The sequence below is a fragment of the Octopus bimaculoides genome, chromosome 21, assembly GCF_046866305.1.
Source record: "Octopus bimaculoides isolate indiv1 chromosome 21, ASM4686630v1, whole genome shotgun sequence".
NCBI classification, from domain to species: domain Eukaryota; kingdom Metazoa; phylum Mollusca; class Cephalopoda; order Octopoda; family Octopodidae; genus Octopus; species Octopus bimaculoides.
The window spans coordinates 30,831,833-30,846,497 of NC_142948.1; the positions used below are offsets into that span (position 1 = coordinate 30,831,833).

The 14,665-nt window shown below is 38.8% G+C and overlaps 1 protein-coding gene across 1 annotated transcript in view; it reads left to right on the forward strand.

Annotated features, from left to right (window-relative positions):
* LOC106875309 (guanine nucleotide-binding protein-like 1) overlaps nt 1–14,665 on the forward strand; it is a 79,371-nt gene that overhangs the window by 12,338 nt on the left and 52,368 nt on the right. Inside the window, exons 3-4 of the mRNA XM_014923396.3 lie at nt 10,242–10,329; nt 11,019–11,147. Of these exons, the coding sequence (XP_014778882.1) occupies nt 10,242–10,329; nt 11,019–11,147 (217 nt within the window). The remainder of the gene's footprint in view (nt 1–10,241; nt 10,330–11,018; nt 11,148–14,665) is intronic.

Here is a 14,665-nt window from a genome sequence, read left to right on the forward strand (position 1 = left end):
ATTCATTTAATTCATTTATATTTTTTAATGCCCCCGACGTAAAGGGATCAATTTATATTTCCACTTGTTCTCGGAAAAATGACACCTTATTCATTGGTTTTTGTGTGAGAAAGATGTGTACTACTACCTCAGAGATATGTGTGCAAAGTATATTCTTGGACGGTTTATGAATGCCAAGCCAAACGGCTAAACCACTTCCACATGTACTGTCTGAGAAATCTGTTGAGAATCACCTGACAAGACAAGGTCACAGACATGGAGGTCTGATCCACCAGGTGTTTGGTTTTCAAGTGAGTGATGGATTATGCCTGTCATCCGAGAACGGAGAAGACCATGCTAAGCTATTAACCCATCCTGGGCTTCATAGTTCAATAAAAATAGAAGAAAAGAAGACGATTATCCAAGGACCAGGTGTTAATGTTAAACTGGGAGGAGTATAGCTATTTATTACTCAATATGTATTGTTGCACACAAAGCACAAAGCACTGTATTGACTTCATATAAAAATCTATTTGTATTGATTGTCGTGTCTACAACTCAATCAATAAAGACCAACAAACTAGATTATATCACATCTCAATACTTTCTTTTCTTCCACTTAAAATTGTCGTTTAGCCCCAGGTAGGTCAGTCCTGACCTGATTGAGTAGATTTACACTCTTTTTAGTGTAGATCTGCTCAATCAAGTTGGGGTTGACCTATCTGGCGGTAAACAAGAACTCCAGAGTTTATTTCTACATCTGCTGTTCAGTCTGTCGGTCTCTTTTGCAGAGTTGTTAAGTTATTGGGCCATAAACAAGCCAGCACCGGTTGTCAAGCAGTGGTGGGGGACAAACACAAAGATACATACATGCATGCATATATACATACATGCAAAATACATACATGAATATGTGCATACATACATACATGCATATGTACTAAAACAAGGCATACAAATCTACACATATACATACATACATACATACATACATAAATATGTGCATGCATGCACACACTCACACATGCAAACAAAAATACCCTGTTGTTGATGTTGAAACCCCAATGAAGGAATCTTAGATTTAGGTTAGAAGCTGGCTCTTTCTCCACTAGCAAGAAATCTTGAAATAAGACTGGACAATGAGAGAGAAAGAGAGAGAGAGAGAGAGAGAGAGAGAGACACACACACATACACACACACTTCCCTCCTATCTATTGAAGGGGGCACAAACACTTTCATGCACGTATATATATATATATACACACACAGTGGAACTTCTGCCTACCAAATTCAGTCAGAAGGCTTTGGTCAGCTCAGTATTGTAGTACAAGACACATGCTCAACGTATTGCACAGTAGGACTGAACCCAAAAACCACATGGTTGCAAAGTGAGATTCTTATTGTCCCCTTTAAATTTCTCTCTTAAAAGAAAGGCTTTATCTTATTATTTATCTTTATACTTGTTTCAGTCATTTGATTGTGGCCATACTGGAGCACTGTCTTGGAAAGTTTTAAGTTGAAACAATCGACCCTAGTACTTTTTTTTTTTCAGCCTGGTACATATTCTGTCGGCCTCTTTTACATTTGACAGAGCAACCCAAATGCTAAAGGACTAAGCCTCAATTTCGTCTGGTCAATTATATATGAAACCATGTCTACAGTTAACCCCAAAACTGACTGCATGAAACTGTGGTATGGGTCTAATCGACCTCTGTTTATATAGCTGTTGTTCATGTGCAACATAAATACACACACACACATACACACACACACACACACATATGTATATATAAATTTTAATTGTTGTTAGCGTGTAACAGATGTCACCAGTGAATTTCATGCATGAGCCTTGTTTATTGATGGGAAAAGAAGAAAACTTATATTGGGAAACATTACTTTCCAAATGACAATTATAATGTAAATTTTGTTGCCTGAACCTACTGCTAACAGCACAGTTGTTGAGATATGTCAATATTTTACTTAATTTAAGCACACCATCTGTAACATATGGCTGTCTCTAATAGACTGTCTCTGACCTATAAGTTCTATATTCTCTTCTGGTTCAAGTTATTCTTCCATTGAAATCTGTTTCCAGGTGGTGTTGTTAAAGTTGTTTTTGTTGTTGCTTAATCTCTGATCAGTCTTATAAGTTCCAGGATTGACCACTTCTTTACATTACAGTTATAATACATCGAAAACTTACCTTGTGCAGACTTTCGAGCGAGATCGTTGCCAGTGCCCCTGGACTGGCTCTTATGTGGGTGGCACATAAAATACACGATTTTGAGCGTGGCTGTTGCCAGTACCGCCTGACTGGCCTTCGTGCCGGTGGCAGGTAAAAGCACCCACTACACTCCCAGACTGGTTGGCGTTAGGAAGGGCATCCAGCTGTAGAAACTCTGCCAAATCAGATTGGAGCCTGGTGTAGCCATCTGGTTTCACCAGTCCTCAGTCAAATCGTCCAACCCATGCTAGCATGGAAAGCGGACGTTAAACGACGACGATGATGATGATGATGATGATTCTTCTTTAATAAAGATGGTTGGCTGATATTTCTTCCAAGTCAAGATCTCATAGGGGCTCTTCATTGGCTTGTGTTATTTGTAGTGATTGTTGTTGTTGTTGTTGTGTAGTCCTGGAGAGGTCTGATCGAATAAACCTAGTAGTTTATCATTGTTGACATAATCATTGTTTAACCCCAGGTCAGGCCTGACTTAGTTGGCCTATGATTAAAGGCATTTCAACTGTGATCATCCTGCTTTTTATTCAAACATAACATGTCCAGAACTACATTATCTAGCATGTTCTCTCATTCTTTTTTGTTTTTAAAAGCTGGTAAGGTATGTTTTCAGGGAGATCTAGTTGCCATTCTTATTTCTTTATTGCCCACAAGGGGCTAAACATAGAGGGGACAAACAAGGACAGACAAAGGGATTAAGTCGATTACATCAACCCCAGTGCATAACTGGTACTTAATTTATCGACCCCGAAAGGATGAAAGGCAAAGTCGACCTCAGCGGAATTTGAACTCACAACGTAACGGCAGACAAAATACCACTAAGCATTTCACCTGGTGTGTTAACATTTCTGCCAGCTCGCCGCCTTAGCAAGCTTCTTACCACACAGCCACACCTGTGCCTATATTTGTCTTTTGTTGCCATTTCCACACTCTTAATATTTCAATATAAAGGGCAATGAGCTGGCAGAATCATTAGCACACTGGGAAAATGCTAAGAAAATGCTGTCTTTACATTCTGGGTTCAAATACTGCCAGGGTTGATATCTAGTTCTGAATCTTTGTATGTTGCATGTTTCTCCATTTTCTTTTAGAGAAACATTGCCACCTGTACGTTTTGAGTTCAAATCTTGCTGATGTCGACTTTGCCTTTCATCCTTCTGGAGTTGATAAAATAAAGTGTCATTCAAAGACTGGGGTTGATAGTTCATTACTTTAAAAAATTGGCTGTCGATAAGAAAGCACCAAACTATTATTCCAGCATTTGTTAGTTATTTTTACCTTCTTTTTTTCTGTTGAAAAAAAAGAGAAAAACCATCAAAAGCAGAAAGAAACAAAACAAAAAAAAAGCACAAAAAGCACCACCCACATGTCTGAGGAAAGCCAAAATTAATTTTCCTCTGTGTGTGTAGGGTGATGTAGGGGTAGATGTTACCTGATTCATTTATGTAATTAAAAGGTTTACTGAAGTTAAATTCTGACGTTGTTAGTTCATTTCAGTGAGCGAGTCTTGGTGTGTCACTGAGGCTTTAAGACGATCAGGTTACAGTGACATCAAATGAATTGATTTACTCATTTATTTGTTGTTTCTTTGTCATAGATGTTTAACCCCAGGTTAGTTCCTGATCCAGTAGGCCTGTGAACAAACGAGTTCCACCTGTGACCATAGCTCCTGCTTTTAGATATAGTGTTTTAACAATTATTTACACCCCAGTGAACGAAGGTCAGTCATTTTTTATCTGTGCTTTTTAAGTGCCATTTACATGATACCAGCAATGGCCACAACTACGGTTTCACTTGGCTTGACAAGTCTTCTCAAGCACAGCATATCGCCAAAGGTCTCAGTCACTTGTCATCGCCTCTGTGAGGCCCAACATTCAAAGATCATGCTACCAGCAACAGCCATGATTACGATAAATATATCTTATATATTATAAATATATCTTGTACACGGATGTTGATGATGATATATATAAAGATATTCTAGCAGTGACCATCTCCTTTTACTTCGGACAGAATGCATTATCCAGTGTGATACATTAGGCAGTGTATTTTTCCTCGTTGTGTGGTCCCAAGTCAACATTGAACCTGATCAAACAGACCTACCATCAAAGTGTTCTGCATGTGTGGAACGGGGATTAAAGTACTGATGATGATCATCACTCTAAATGAATTTATTTTTCTGGTCAATAACTTTTCTCAACGTTTATTGCAGTCCTTGTCGATAGTCAATATTAGTTTGTTTGCTTAAGGTGGCAAGCTGGTAAAACCATTAGTATGTGGGGTAAAATACTTAACGGCATTTCGTCTGTCTTTACGTTCTGCATTCAAATTCTACTGGGGTCAACTTTGCATTTCATCCTTTCGGGGTTGATAAAATAAGTACCAGTTAAAACACTGGGGCCAATCTAATTGACTTACTCCTTCCCCCAGAACTGCTGCTTTTGTACCAAAATTTGAAATCAGTATTTGTTTGTTTGAGGTGGTGAGCTGGCAGAGTTGTTAGTATGTGGGATAAAAATGCTTAATGGTATTTCAACCATTTTCATGTTCTGAGTTCAAATTCTGCCACAGTCAACTCTTACATTTCATTCTTTTGGGGTCGATAAAATAGGTATCAGTTTGAACATTGGGCTCAATGTAATCAACTTACTCCTTCCCCCCAAATTGCTGGCTTTGTGCCAAAATTTGAAAACAATATTTGTTTTTTTTTCTCTCTCTGGCAGATTTTGGAACCTCAATTAAAAGTGAAGAGAAAAAGGTGTCAAAAATGCTAATTTTTTTTTCTACTGGACATTCATCATCATCATCATCATCATCATCGTTTAACGTCCGCTTTCCATGCTAGCATGGGTTGGACGATTTGACTGAGGACTGGTGAAACCGGATGGCAACACCAGGCTCCAGTCTGATTTGGCAGAGTTTCTACAGCTGGATGCCCTTCCTAACGCCAACCACTCAGAGTGTAGTGGGTGCTTTTACGTGTCACCCGCACGAAAACGGCCACGCTCGAAATGGTGTCTTTTATGTGCCACCCGCACAAGCCAGTCCAGGGGCACTGGCAACGATCTCGCTCGAAAATCCTACAGGAGCCAGTCAGGCGGTACTGGCAACGGCCACGCTCAAAATGGTGCATCTCATGTGCCAACCGCACAAGAACCAGTCCAGGGGCACTGGCAACGATCTTACTTGGCTTGCCGGGTCTTCTCACGCACAGCCCATTTCCAAAGGTCTCGGTCCGTAGTCATCGCCTCGGTGAGGCCCAATGTACGAAGGTCTTGCCTCACCACCTCAGCCCAGGTCTTCCTGGGCCTACCTCTTCCACGGGTTCCCTCAACTGTTAGGCCATCATTATATATCTGGAAAGTTTGTTCAAATTTCTATAATCAATAAACAAAAGTTGTAGAGGAAGAAAAGAGCTACAAAATACCTCATAAAACACTACAATATTTTTTGTGCTATTTCAAATAACATTGGAATGAAATGAGTGAATTTATCTGACAACTCAATGTGTGTGTGTGTATGATGGGCTTCTGTACAGTTTTCACTTACCTAATTTCACTCAGAAGGCTTCAGTCTATATGATGACACTTACTTGAGATGCTCTACTTTGGGATTGAACTTGAAGCCATGTGATTGCAAAATAAACTTCTTAACCACATTACCATCTGTGCATCCATGAGTATAACATTTGCATGCTGTGCTGAGAAAGGCAGCGTGACCTGACCTGGTAGTTTAGCTTTACTATGGGTTAGGGAACAAGCTGCAATAGCCATCTGTTGTTCATTTTCTCTTCACGGTGCACATCTGGGTTTTATTACAAAAACATTAAAGATATGATCAAATGTCCTCTATGCCCTCTTGTGTCCTTCATGCTTGCGAGAGCTGTATTAAGTGAATTCTTCCTTTGCTGTTCCTACTTAGGTAGAAACAAGTACTTTGCATGGCCATGCTAAAAGCTGATTGGTTCTTCAACCTAACTGACCATTACAATATTCTCCAATACCTCAATAGTATGTATTCATCTAACTCATGCTAGTATGAAAATAACATGTTATTTGAGTGAATGAATTGTGCAGTAAGATGGTGAATTATCTAAATCGGTTTTGTGGTATTTAGCTGTGTCCTTTTATGTTTTCTAAGCTCCAATCTCATTTTTCACTCTTGTATGGGTTAATAAGGCACTAGCCAAGTACTACGGTCACACACACACACACACACACACACACACACATACACACATAGGACTTCTATCCTGTTTCTGACTCCCAAATTCCATGCACAAGGCACAGGTCAACCTGAGATTTACGACAACACTTGTCAAAAGTGCCATGCAGTGGAATCGCAGTTGAAACCACATAATTGCAGAGCAAGCTCCTTCACCAGACAACCAAATCAGGAATTATTTTAGAGACATTGTTCATCATTTGTCTTTTTTATCTTCTATTTTTTTACATGTTTCAATCATTAGACTGTGGCCATGCTGGGGCATCACCTTGAAGAATTTTTGGTTGAATGAATTGATCCCAGTACTTTTTTTTTATATTAAGCCTGGTACTTATTCTCTGGTGCAAGCACACCATCATCAGTTGTCAAGTGGTGGTGGAAGACAGACACAGACACAAAAACATGCACATACATGTATGACAAGCTTCTTACAGTTTCCATCTACCAAATCCAGTCACATGGCTTTAGTTGGCCTGAGGTTACAGTAGAAGACACTCTAGGTGCCATGCACTGTAACTGAACCTGGAACCATGTGACTGGGAAGCAAACTTCTTTACCACACAACCACATCTGCACTTATTTTACGATATTTTTCTTTCCCAATGTAAAACAGTGTTATCTTTTTTCTGTGTCTGTTTGAGATTCTGCTTTTTAAAAGTAATTTTGATTTGTTTTCCCATCCATGGTTAAACTTGATGTTATGTTTTCGTTCAAATTTTGTCTTTATTGTTAATGAAATACCACACGCTTATCCCTTAACCCTTTAGTGTTCGCATTATTCTGCCAAAATGAATGCTTTTTCATCCACATTGTTTTGAACTAATCATGCATTATCTTGTAGCTATGAGATTTTGATGAAGTAGCTGTTAATTTTTAAAACAATATTGTAGGGTTGGTGTGAGAGACCAGATCTGGCCAGTTTGAACACAAAATACTTTTGGCCAGTATGGCCGGTTTAAATGCTAAAGGGTTAAATAAAGTTTAGCAATGCATCTACTCGGCAGATAAAAGAGAAAAAAATGCAAAATTAGCATGACAATGAATTTACGAATAATGTATATTGGCTTACGATGTAATTACCTTGCTACAAAATTACCAGGTGATGAAATTACAGGCGATGTATTTATTGCAGTGTAATTACTCACAATGAATTTACAGTGATGAGTTTACCAGACACTTACAAAACGATCATGGGCCCTGTCCTTCTTCTTCTGACTAAGCCATGTAATAATTCAGAAAATGACTATTCACTATACACCGAAATCTGCCAAATCTGTGTAAGGAAACAAACAGAAGGGAAGTTGTAATTGTCGGAGGCAGTTGTTAGGGCGTAGGATGAAATGCTCTGTGGTGTTTATTTTGAGTTCAGATCTCATAGAGGTCACTGTCACTTTTCATCCTCCTGGGTTGGACAAATAAAATGTTGTTCTTGGGTGGTGGACTGGCTGAATTGGTAGATCATTGTATAGGATGCTTTACAGCATTTGTTTCTGCTTTTTATGTTTTGAGTTCAAATCCTGCTGTGGCCTACATGAGCGGTAGGGTTATCCATTATTTGGTTTAACCCCACTTGGCCCTTTGTTACCTTTAGCAAAGTCCACTCTCTGTTGCAAGCAACCCTACCTCCCTTTGCACAATCTCAAAAGCCTGAGGAAAGGGTTTCTTCTCCCAAGATCTTGTTGGTTTTCAGTTATCATTGATGCTTCTGAAATTTTGCTTTTTACTAGGTAGGGACGTTTACCTTACGCAAACCCATTTTTATCTCTGGGGAGAGGAGGTCCATGTTAGTCTGGCCTCTATCTTTTGATCTGTCCAACATAGGTGGCCCTATCAGAAGCTTGCACTTTGCTGGCATATCTCTCAGTGTCATTGAGGCATACAAGTCACAACACTGCAACAAGGGCTGAACATTGTTAGAATAATTCAAATTCCCAAATGTCACCTGTTTTCAGCCAGCAAATATACAGGTATTTAATCATTCTGAATTATGGTTGTGTAGTAAGAAGCTTGCTTCCCAGCAACATGGTTCCAGGTTCAGTCCCATGGCGTGGTACTTGGGCAAATGTCTTCTACTGTAGCCTCAAGCCGACTAAGGCCTTGTGAGTGGATTTGGTAAACAGAATCTGAAAGAAGCCTGTCGTGTGTGTGTGTGTGTTTCTGTCTCTGTTTGTCCTCCCCCATTGCTTGACAACCGGTGGTGGTATGTTTAGTGGTTTGGCAAAAGATACCAATAGAAGAAGTCCTAGACTTCAAAATATAATCAGTCCTAGGGTCAATTTGTTCAGCTAAAACCCTTCAAGGCAGTGCCCCAGTATGGCCACAATCAAATGATTGAAACAAATAAAAGATGAAAAGATATTGTTTTTGTCCCTGATTAAGAATATCAAAATTGGGGAATTAACTTTCAGTCTGTTATGTTGACCGAGCAGCCAACTTCCAGCCAAAGGGGTTTATCTAATGCCAGAGATTTTTGTTTCTCTCATCAAATTTGCTTAATGCCAGGGAAATCAGAACGAAAACAAGAAAAACACTGGCTCCCTTCACAGCCTCTCCCACCATAAACCATTTGCCTGGCTGTACGTGTATGTGTATGTGGATGATGTGTGTACGTCTGTGTGAATGGGTGTTGGTTCCAGTAAATGATTCTGTCCAAATTTATTTATATATATATATATATATATGTATGTATTTTTTCTTTCACATTCTTTTAGTTGTTCATGTTGTTGTTTTCTGGCTTAAAAAAAAGGGTGGTGTTGCTGATGACTAGGGATGTGTCTGTCTTTTTTTCTTTTTTTTATCTCTAAATTGTTTCATAATTCATAAAATGACAGCTTGGGAAAAATGCAAAACACACACACACACACACACACACACACACACAAACATGTACAAACATATGCATTGACACACACATATATGCATATAAAATAAAACTTGCATATGTGTGTGTGCATATATATGTGTATATATATCCCCCCCACACACACATTCATATATCATATTTAAAATGCACATCGACATACCATACAAGCAAAAAAAAAATCAAGAATACATTTACATTCTTGTATTAGTTACATAATACCCTCTCTATGACATGCCCACACCACCAAAATACTAAAATAATTATCTGATCTTCAAAGAATCTAATAAATTTAATGTGAAGCCAATTTTTCATGGTGTTGGTGAGGTACCCTTGTTATTGCAGTATGTATTGTTGTTGCTGTCGTTATTTTTCTTATTAATCTTTCTGATGGTTCATCTGGTATTGTTTTCAGTTCTGTAGGTTCTATGATACACAGTTTTTTACACGGTCTTGTGTTATTTGTTTGTCTTCCCTCTGCCATATTCTTGTTAATAAATGCAGGCATAGCTTTTGTAGTTAACTCTTTGCCTGTCCCGTGTATTACATGTAATACATGGGGGCATATTTCTCTGGCGTCTATGCATCATATCTTTGTCTTCTCAAAAAGGAAGAAGGAACAATTATGACTGGAAACAAGACAGGATGGTCATGTCATAAACGTTATTTGATCAGAGGTCTACTATCACCTAGGTTAAGAACCATTCCATTAGATAATTTAATCCTGCATACCATACCTGTAAAAAGACGAGATGGTTAGCTGCACTTGCCTTTGATTATAAATCTATCTACATAAGCACCCCTTTGGTTTTATAATGAAGACAATTGATTGGTTTATCTCAGTCAATTAACACACTCTTTATTTTATCAAAATAATTTTTTTCTTTCCAATGTTACCATAGTTTTTGAAATTCTTGAATGCTCTCTCTCTCTCTCCAGGTACCGGTTGCAATTTTTTCAAGAGTCTAAAGAAGAGATTGAGAAAAACAAAAAACTAGCAAGGCAGCCATACACTCCAGTGTCAGAGGTGAGATTTCTTCAATTTTTTTTGTACTTTGTCTCCTAAAAGAAGGTAAATCATGGATTTGGTAAAAAAAATCTGTTAAAGTTCATTCCCCACCAACACCACTAACTTCATGTGCTACTAATACTACACTATCCTATCGTCTATCACTAATACCCTCCCCCATGTACTACTACTACTCTACCACCCCCATGTACTAATGCTCTACTACCTCCTACCCATGCACTAATACTTTACTACCCCTCACATACTAATGCTCCACAACCCCTTGTACTACTACTACCAATACTACTACTCCCCTTATGTACTAATGTTCCACTACCCCTTCTACTACTACTACTACTCCCCTCATGTACTAATTCGCCACTCCCTTTGTACTACTATTACTACTCCCCTCATATACTAATGCTCCACTACCCCCTTGTACTACCACTACTACTACTACTCCCCTCATGTACTAATTCACCACTCCCCTTGTACTACTATTACTACTCCCCTCATGTACTAATGCTCCACTACCCCCTTGTACTGCTACTACTACTACCACTCTATTGTCCCCTATGTACTAATACTCTACTATCCCTCTTACTACTACTACTACCCCTCGTATCCCCTTGTACTGCTTCCTCTATCCCCTTCATTATAACCCATATTTTATTACTAATTTTATGTGTTTTCATTTTGTTTTACAGAAAGATCTAGAAGTGGACCTTGAGACAATTTATTTACCAGGGTCTGTGCTGGACATCCCTAAACGGCCACCGTGGGATTACAAACTAACCAAAGAACAACTGGATGTAAAAGAAGAAGAATATTTTAAGGTTCTATTTCTTTGTTTATTTATTTATTGCTCTTTTCTGAGCCCCACCTCTCTCCACTTTTTTTCTGTTTTGTATCAGCTGGGGTTGTATTGATAGGCTGGCTGTAGTGGCTTAGCTTGTTCATATATTGATTTGAAACACTACAAATAAGAGAGAAACAAAATTAATTGTAGGAATAACTAAGAAATCCAAGTGTTTTGGGAAAATTTTGAGTAGAGTTGCTGGTGGGTTGAGCATGTGACATTTTGGGCCTTTTTTAAAGACCTCCTCCACCAGTGAAGGCGTTGAGCTCACAATCATGAGGCAGCAACTTCAGGAGAGGGGATGAGTCAATTATATCGACCCTGGTGTTCAACTGGTACTTAATTTAATTTATTGACCCCGAAAGGATGAATGGTAAAGTCGACCTCAGCGGAATTTGAACTCTGAACATAGCGACGAGTGAAATACCGCTAAGCATTTCACCTGGCGTCCTAACTATTCTGCCAGCTCGCTGTCTTTTTCATTTTAATAATAATAATAATAACAATAATAATAATAATAATAATAATAATGATAACAAAAAGAATTATAATGGTTTCAAATTTTGGCACAAGGCCAGCAATTTAAGGGGAGGAGACTAGTCAATTAAAACCGGCCCCAGTACTCAGTTGGTACTTATTTTATTGAGCCCGAAAGGATGAAAGGCAAAGTCAACCTTGATGGCATCTGAACTCAGGATGTAACAATGAATCAATTGCTGCTAAGCATTTTGTCCAGCATGCTAATGGTTCTGTCAGCTTGCTGCCATAATAATGATGATGATGATGATAATAATAAAAATAATAATAATAATAACAACAACAAAGCCTAAAATTTGGTATGGAGGAGACTAGTCGATTACATCAACCTCAGTGTTTGACTGGTACTTAATTTATCGACCCTGAAAGGATGAAAGGCGAAGTTGACTCCAGCAGAGTTTGAACCCAGAACATAAAGACTGACAAAAAGCTGTAAGCATTTTGTTCAGTGTGCTAACAATTCTATCAGCTCGCTGCCTTACATAATAATTATAATAATCTTACTATAATGGGTGTTATATCCGTCTGTCTGTTTGTTCCCTTTTCATGGTCAAACAGCTGAACCAATGGCCACAATGATTTTCGGGATTATGAAGGAGGTAATCAGGAATGTTTTTAGTGAAAAAAATGTGATTTTGTTAAAATTCCAGCGACGAGGATTAACTCTGGGTCCCCCCTGCACACCGCTGTATAGTTAGTGAATTTAGAGGGTTTAGATTTGCGATACTTTCCCTTTATTTTCCATTGTAGATGGACAGATTCCTAAAGATTCCACTTGCGCATTCTCAACAAACAAAGCACAGGGCCAGACTTTGGATCATGAAAAGAGTACATGTACATAAGTTATTCACCTTTTGAGACCCTCCCCCACACACATGCATGCACAAACATGCACACACACACATGCACACACCAAGTGTCATTGACACTAGGAAAACCAAGTTAATGATGGAAAATTTCCAAAGTACACACTTTTAAATTCTATTACTATAGCTGTACCTAAACTTGCCAAGAAATTGCAGTTCTGATAGAACAATAACCTAAATGATGGTTCTTAGTTAAATTACTTTCTCATCATGAAACTGCAATTAATGAGGAGAACCTTAGTTAAAAGAACGGAAATTACTTGAAATGTTGGCTGTTGTTCTGTGTTTTCTCTCTTGTCATTTTGTCATTGACCAAATTATAGCCAGGATTGCCGTGTAGCACCAAATCAACACTGACTGAGTAAACCGTTGACCAAAAGTATTCACAACATACTTTTATGTACTTTTACTTTTTCCAGTCATTTGACTGCGGCCATGCTGGTGCAGTGCCTTCAGTCGAACAAATCAACCCTAGAACTTATTCTTTGTAAGCCTAGTTCTTATTCTATCGGTCTCTTTTTTGCTGAACCGCTAAGTTACGGGGACGTAAACACACCAGCATCGGTTGTCAAGCAATGGTGGGGGAGACAAACACACATACATACATACATACATATATATATATATATATATATATATACATATATACGACGGGCTTCTTTCAGTTTCCGTCTACCAAATCCACTCACAAGGCTTTGGTCGGCCCGAAGCTATAGTGGAAGACACTTGCCCAAGGTGCCACGCAGTGGGACTGAACCCGGAACCATGTGGTTGGTAAGCAAGCTACTTACCACACAGCCACACCTATGCCTATAATTGTTAAAATATAATTGTTAAAATATTTTGTGTATTGCACTAGAATAATCAATTTATTACAGATAAATTTTAACAAACAAAATCTTATATGGACCCCTAAGGGCTACATGGATCTCAGTTGAGAACCATAGCTCTACAGAAGATACCTTCAAGGCTTCCCTAACATACACACACACACATGCGCATATACATTCTCTATGTTTTCTCTCTGTCTCTCTTTCTCATACACACGCCAGACTGGGAACTGGAGATCCTAAAGCCCTCCAATTTTTCATTGTTGACATTTTCGTATAAATGTCAGTTCTTTTCTATTTCTTATATTGTCTTTCATAAACTCCACTGAGCAGAGTTGTCAACTTGAGTACTCTTAACATACACCCATATAATTACTACTGGCAATGAATTTAACACACACACACACACACACACACACACACACACACTTGATTGACTAACTCACACCCACACTTAATTGACTGTCACACGCACACACTAAGAAACAGATACATACACAGAGGCATTCACAAAAAAACTGACAACACATTCATACAGCTAGACACATGCACGGAGACACGTACAGTTATTTGTTCACACACACACAGTCTCATAGGTGCTAAGGTCCTCATACATAATGTATATAGTCAGACATATGCACACACACACACACACACACAGACACACACACACACACATATACACTTAATATCTAACAGTCACGAGGGTAGCGTAAAAGAAACACCACCATCATCATCATCATCATCATTATTTATATGAAGAATAAGGTTATACAACACTTCCATCTCAGCTGTAGCACACCACTACTACTAATGAGTTGATAATATTGTTTGCTATTTATGCCTTAGATACCCCCCCCCCCATCCTGAACAGTAACACTACTCCCACTAGCAGGAATACAATCAACACTGACACTCCTAACAACAGTACCACCACTACTACCACTGCCACCACTATCTCTAAACAGAATTACCGCCAAGGACACAATCACTAAAAGTATGAGCATCACCAACACTACTACAAATTCCACTTCCTCTAAGAACACAGCCGCCTTCAACGTGACCACCAACACCACCGTTCTTAACACTATCAATTCTATCACCAACATCACCACCATCCCAAGCCATTCTCAGACACCATCATGCTAAATCATAAGCAAAACTACCCTGGCATGAGAGTCAGAGTACCTTTCTGTATGAGACTGTGCCACATGGATCTCTCAGCTGCAAGAGTCTTCCATGACTCTCGATTCCTGCTACTT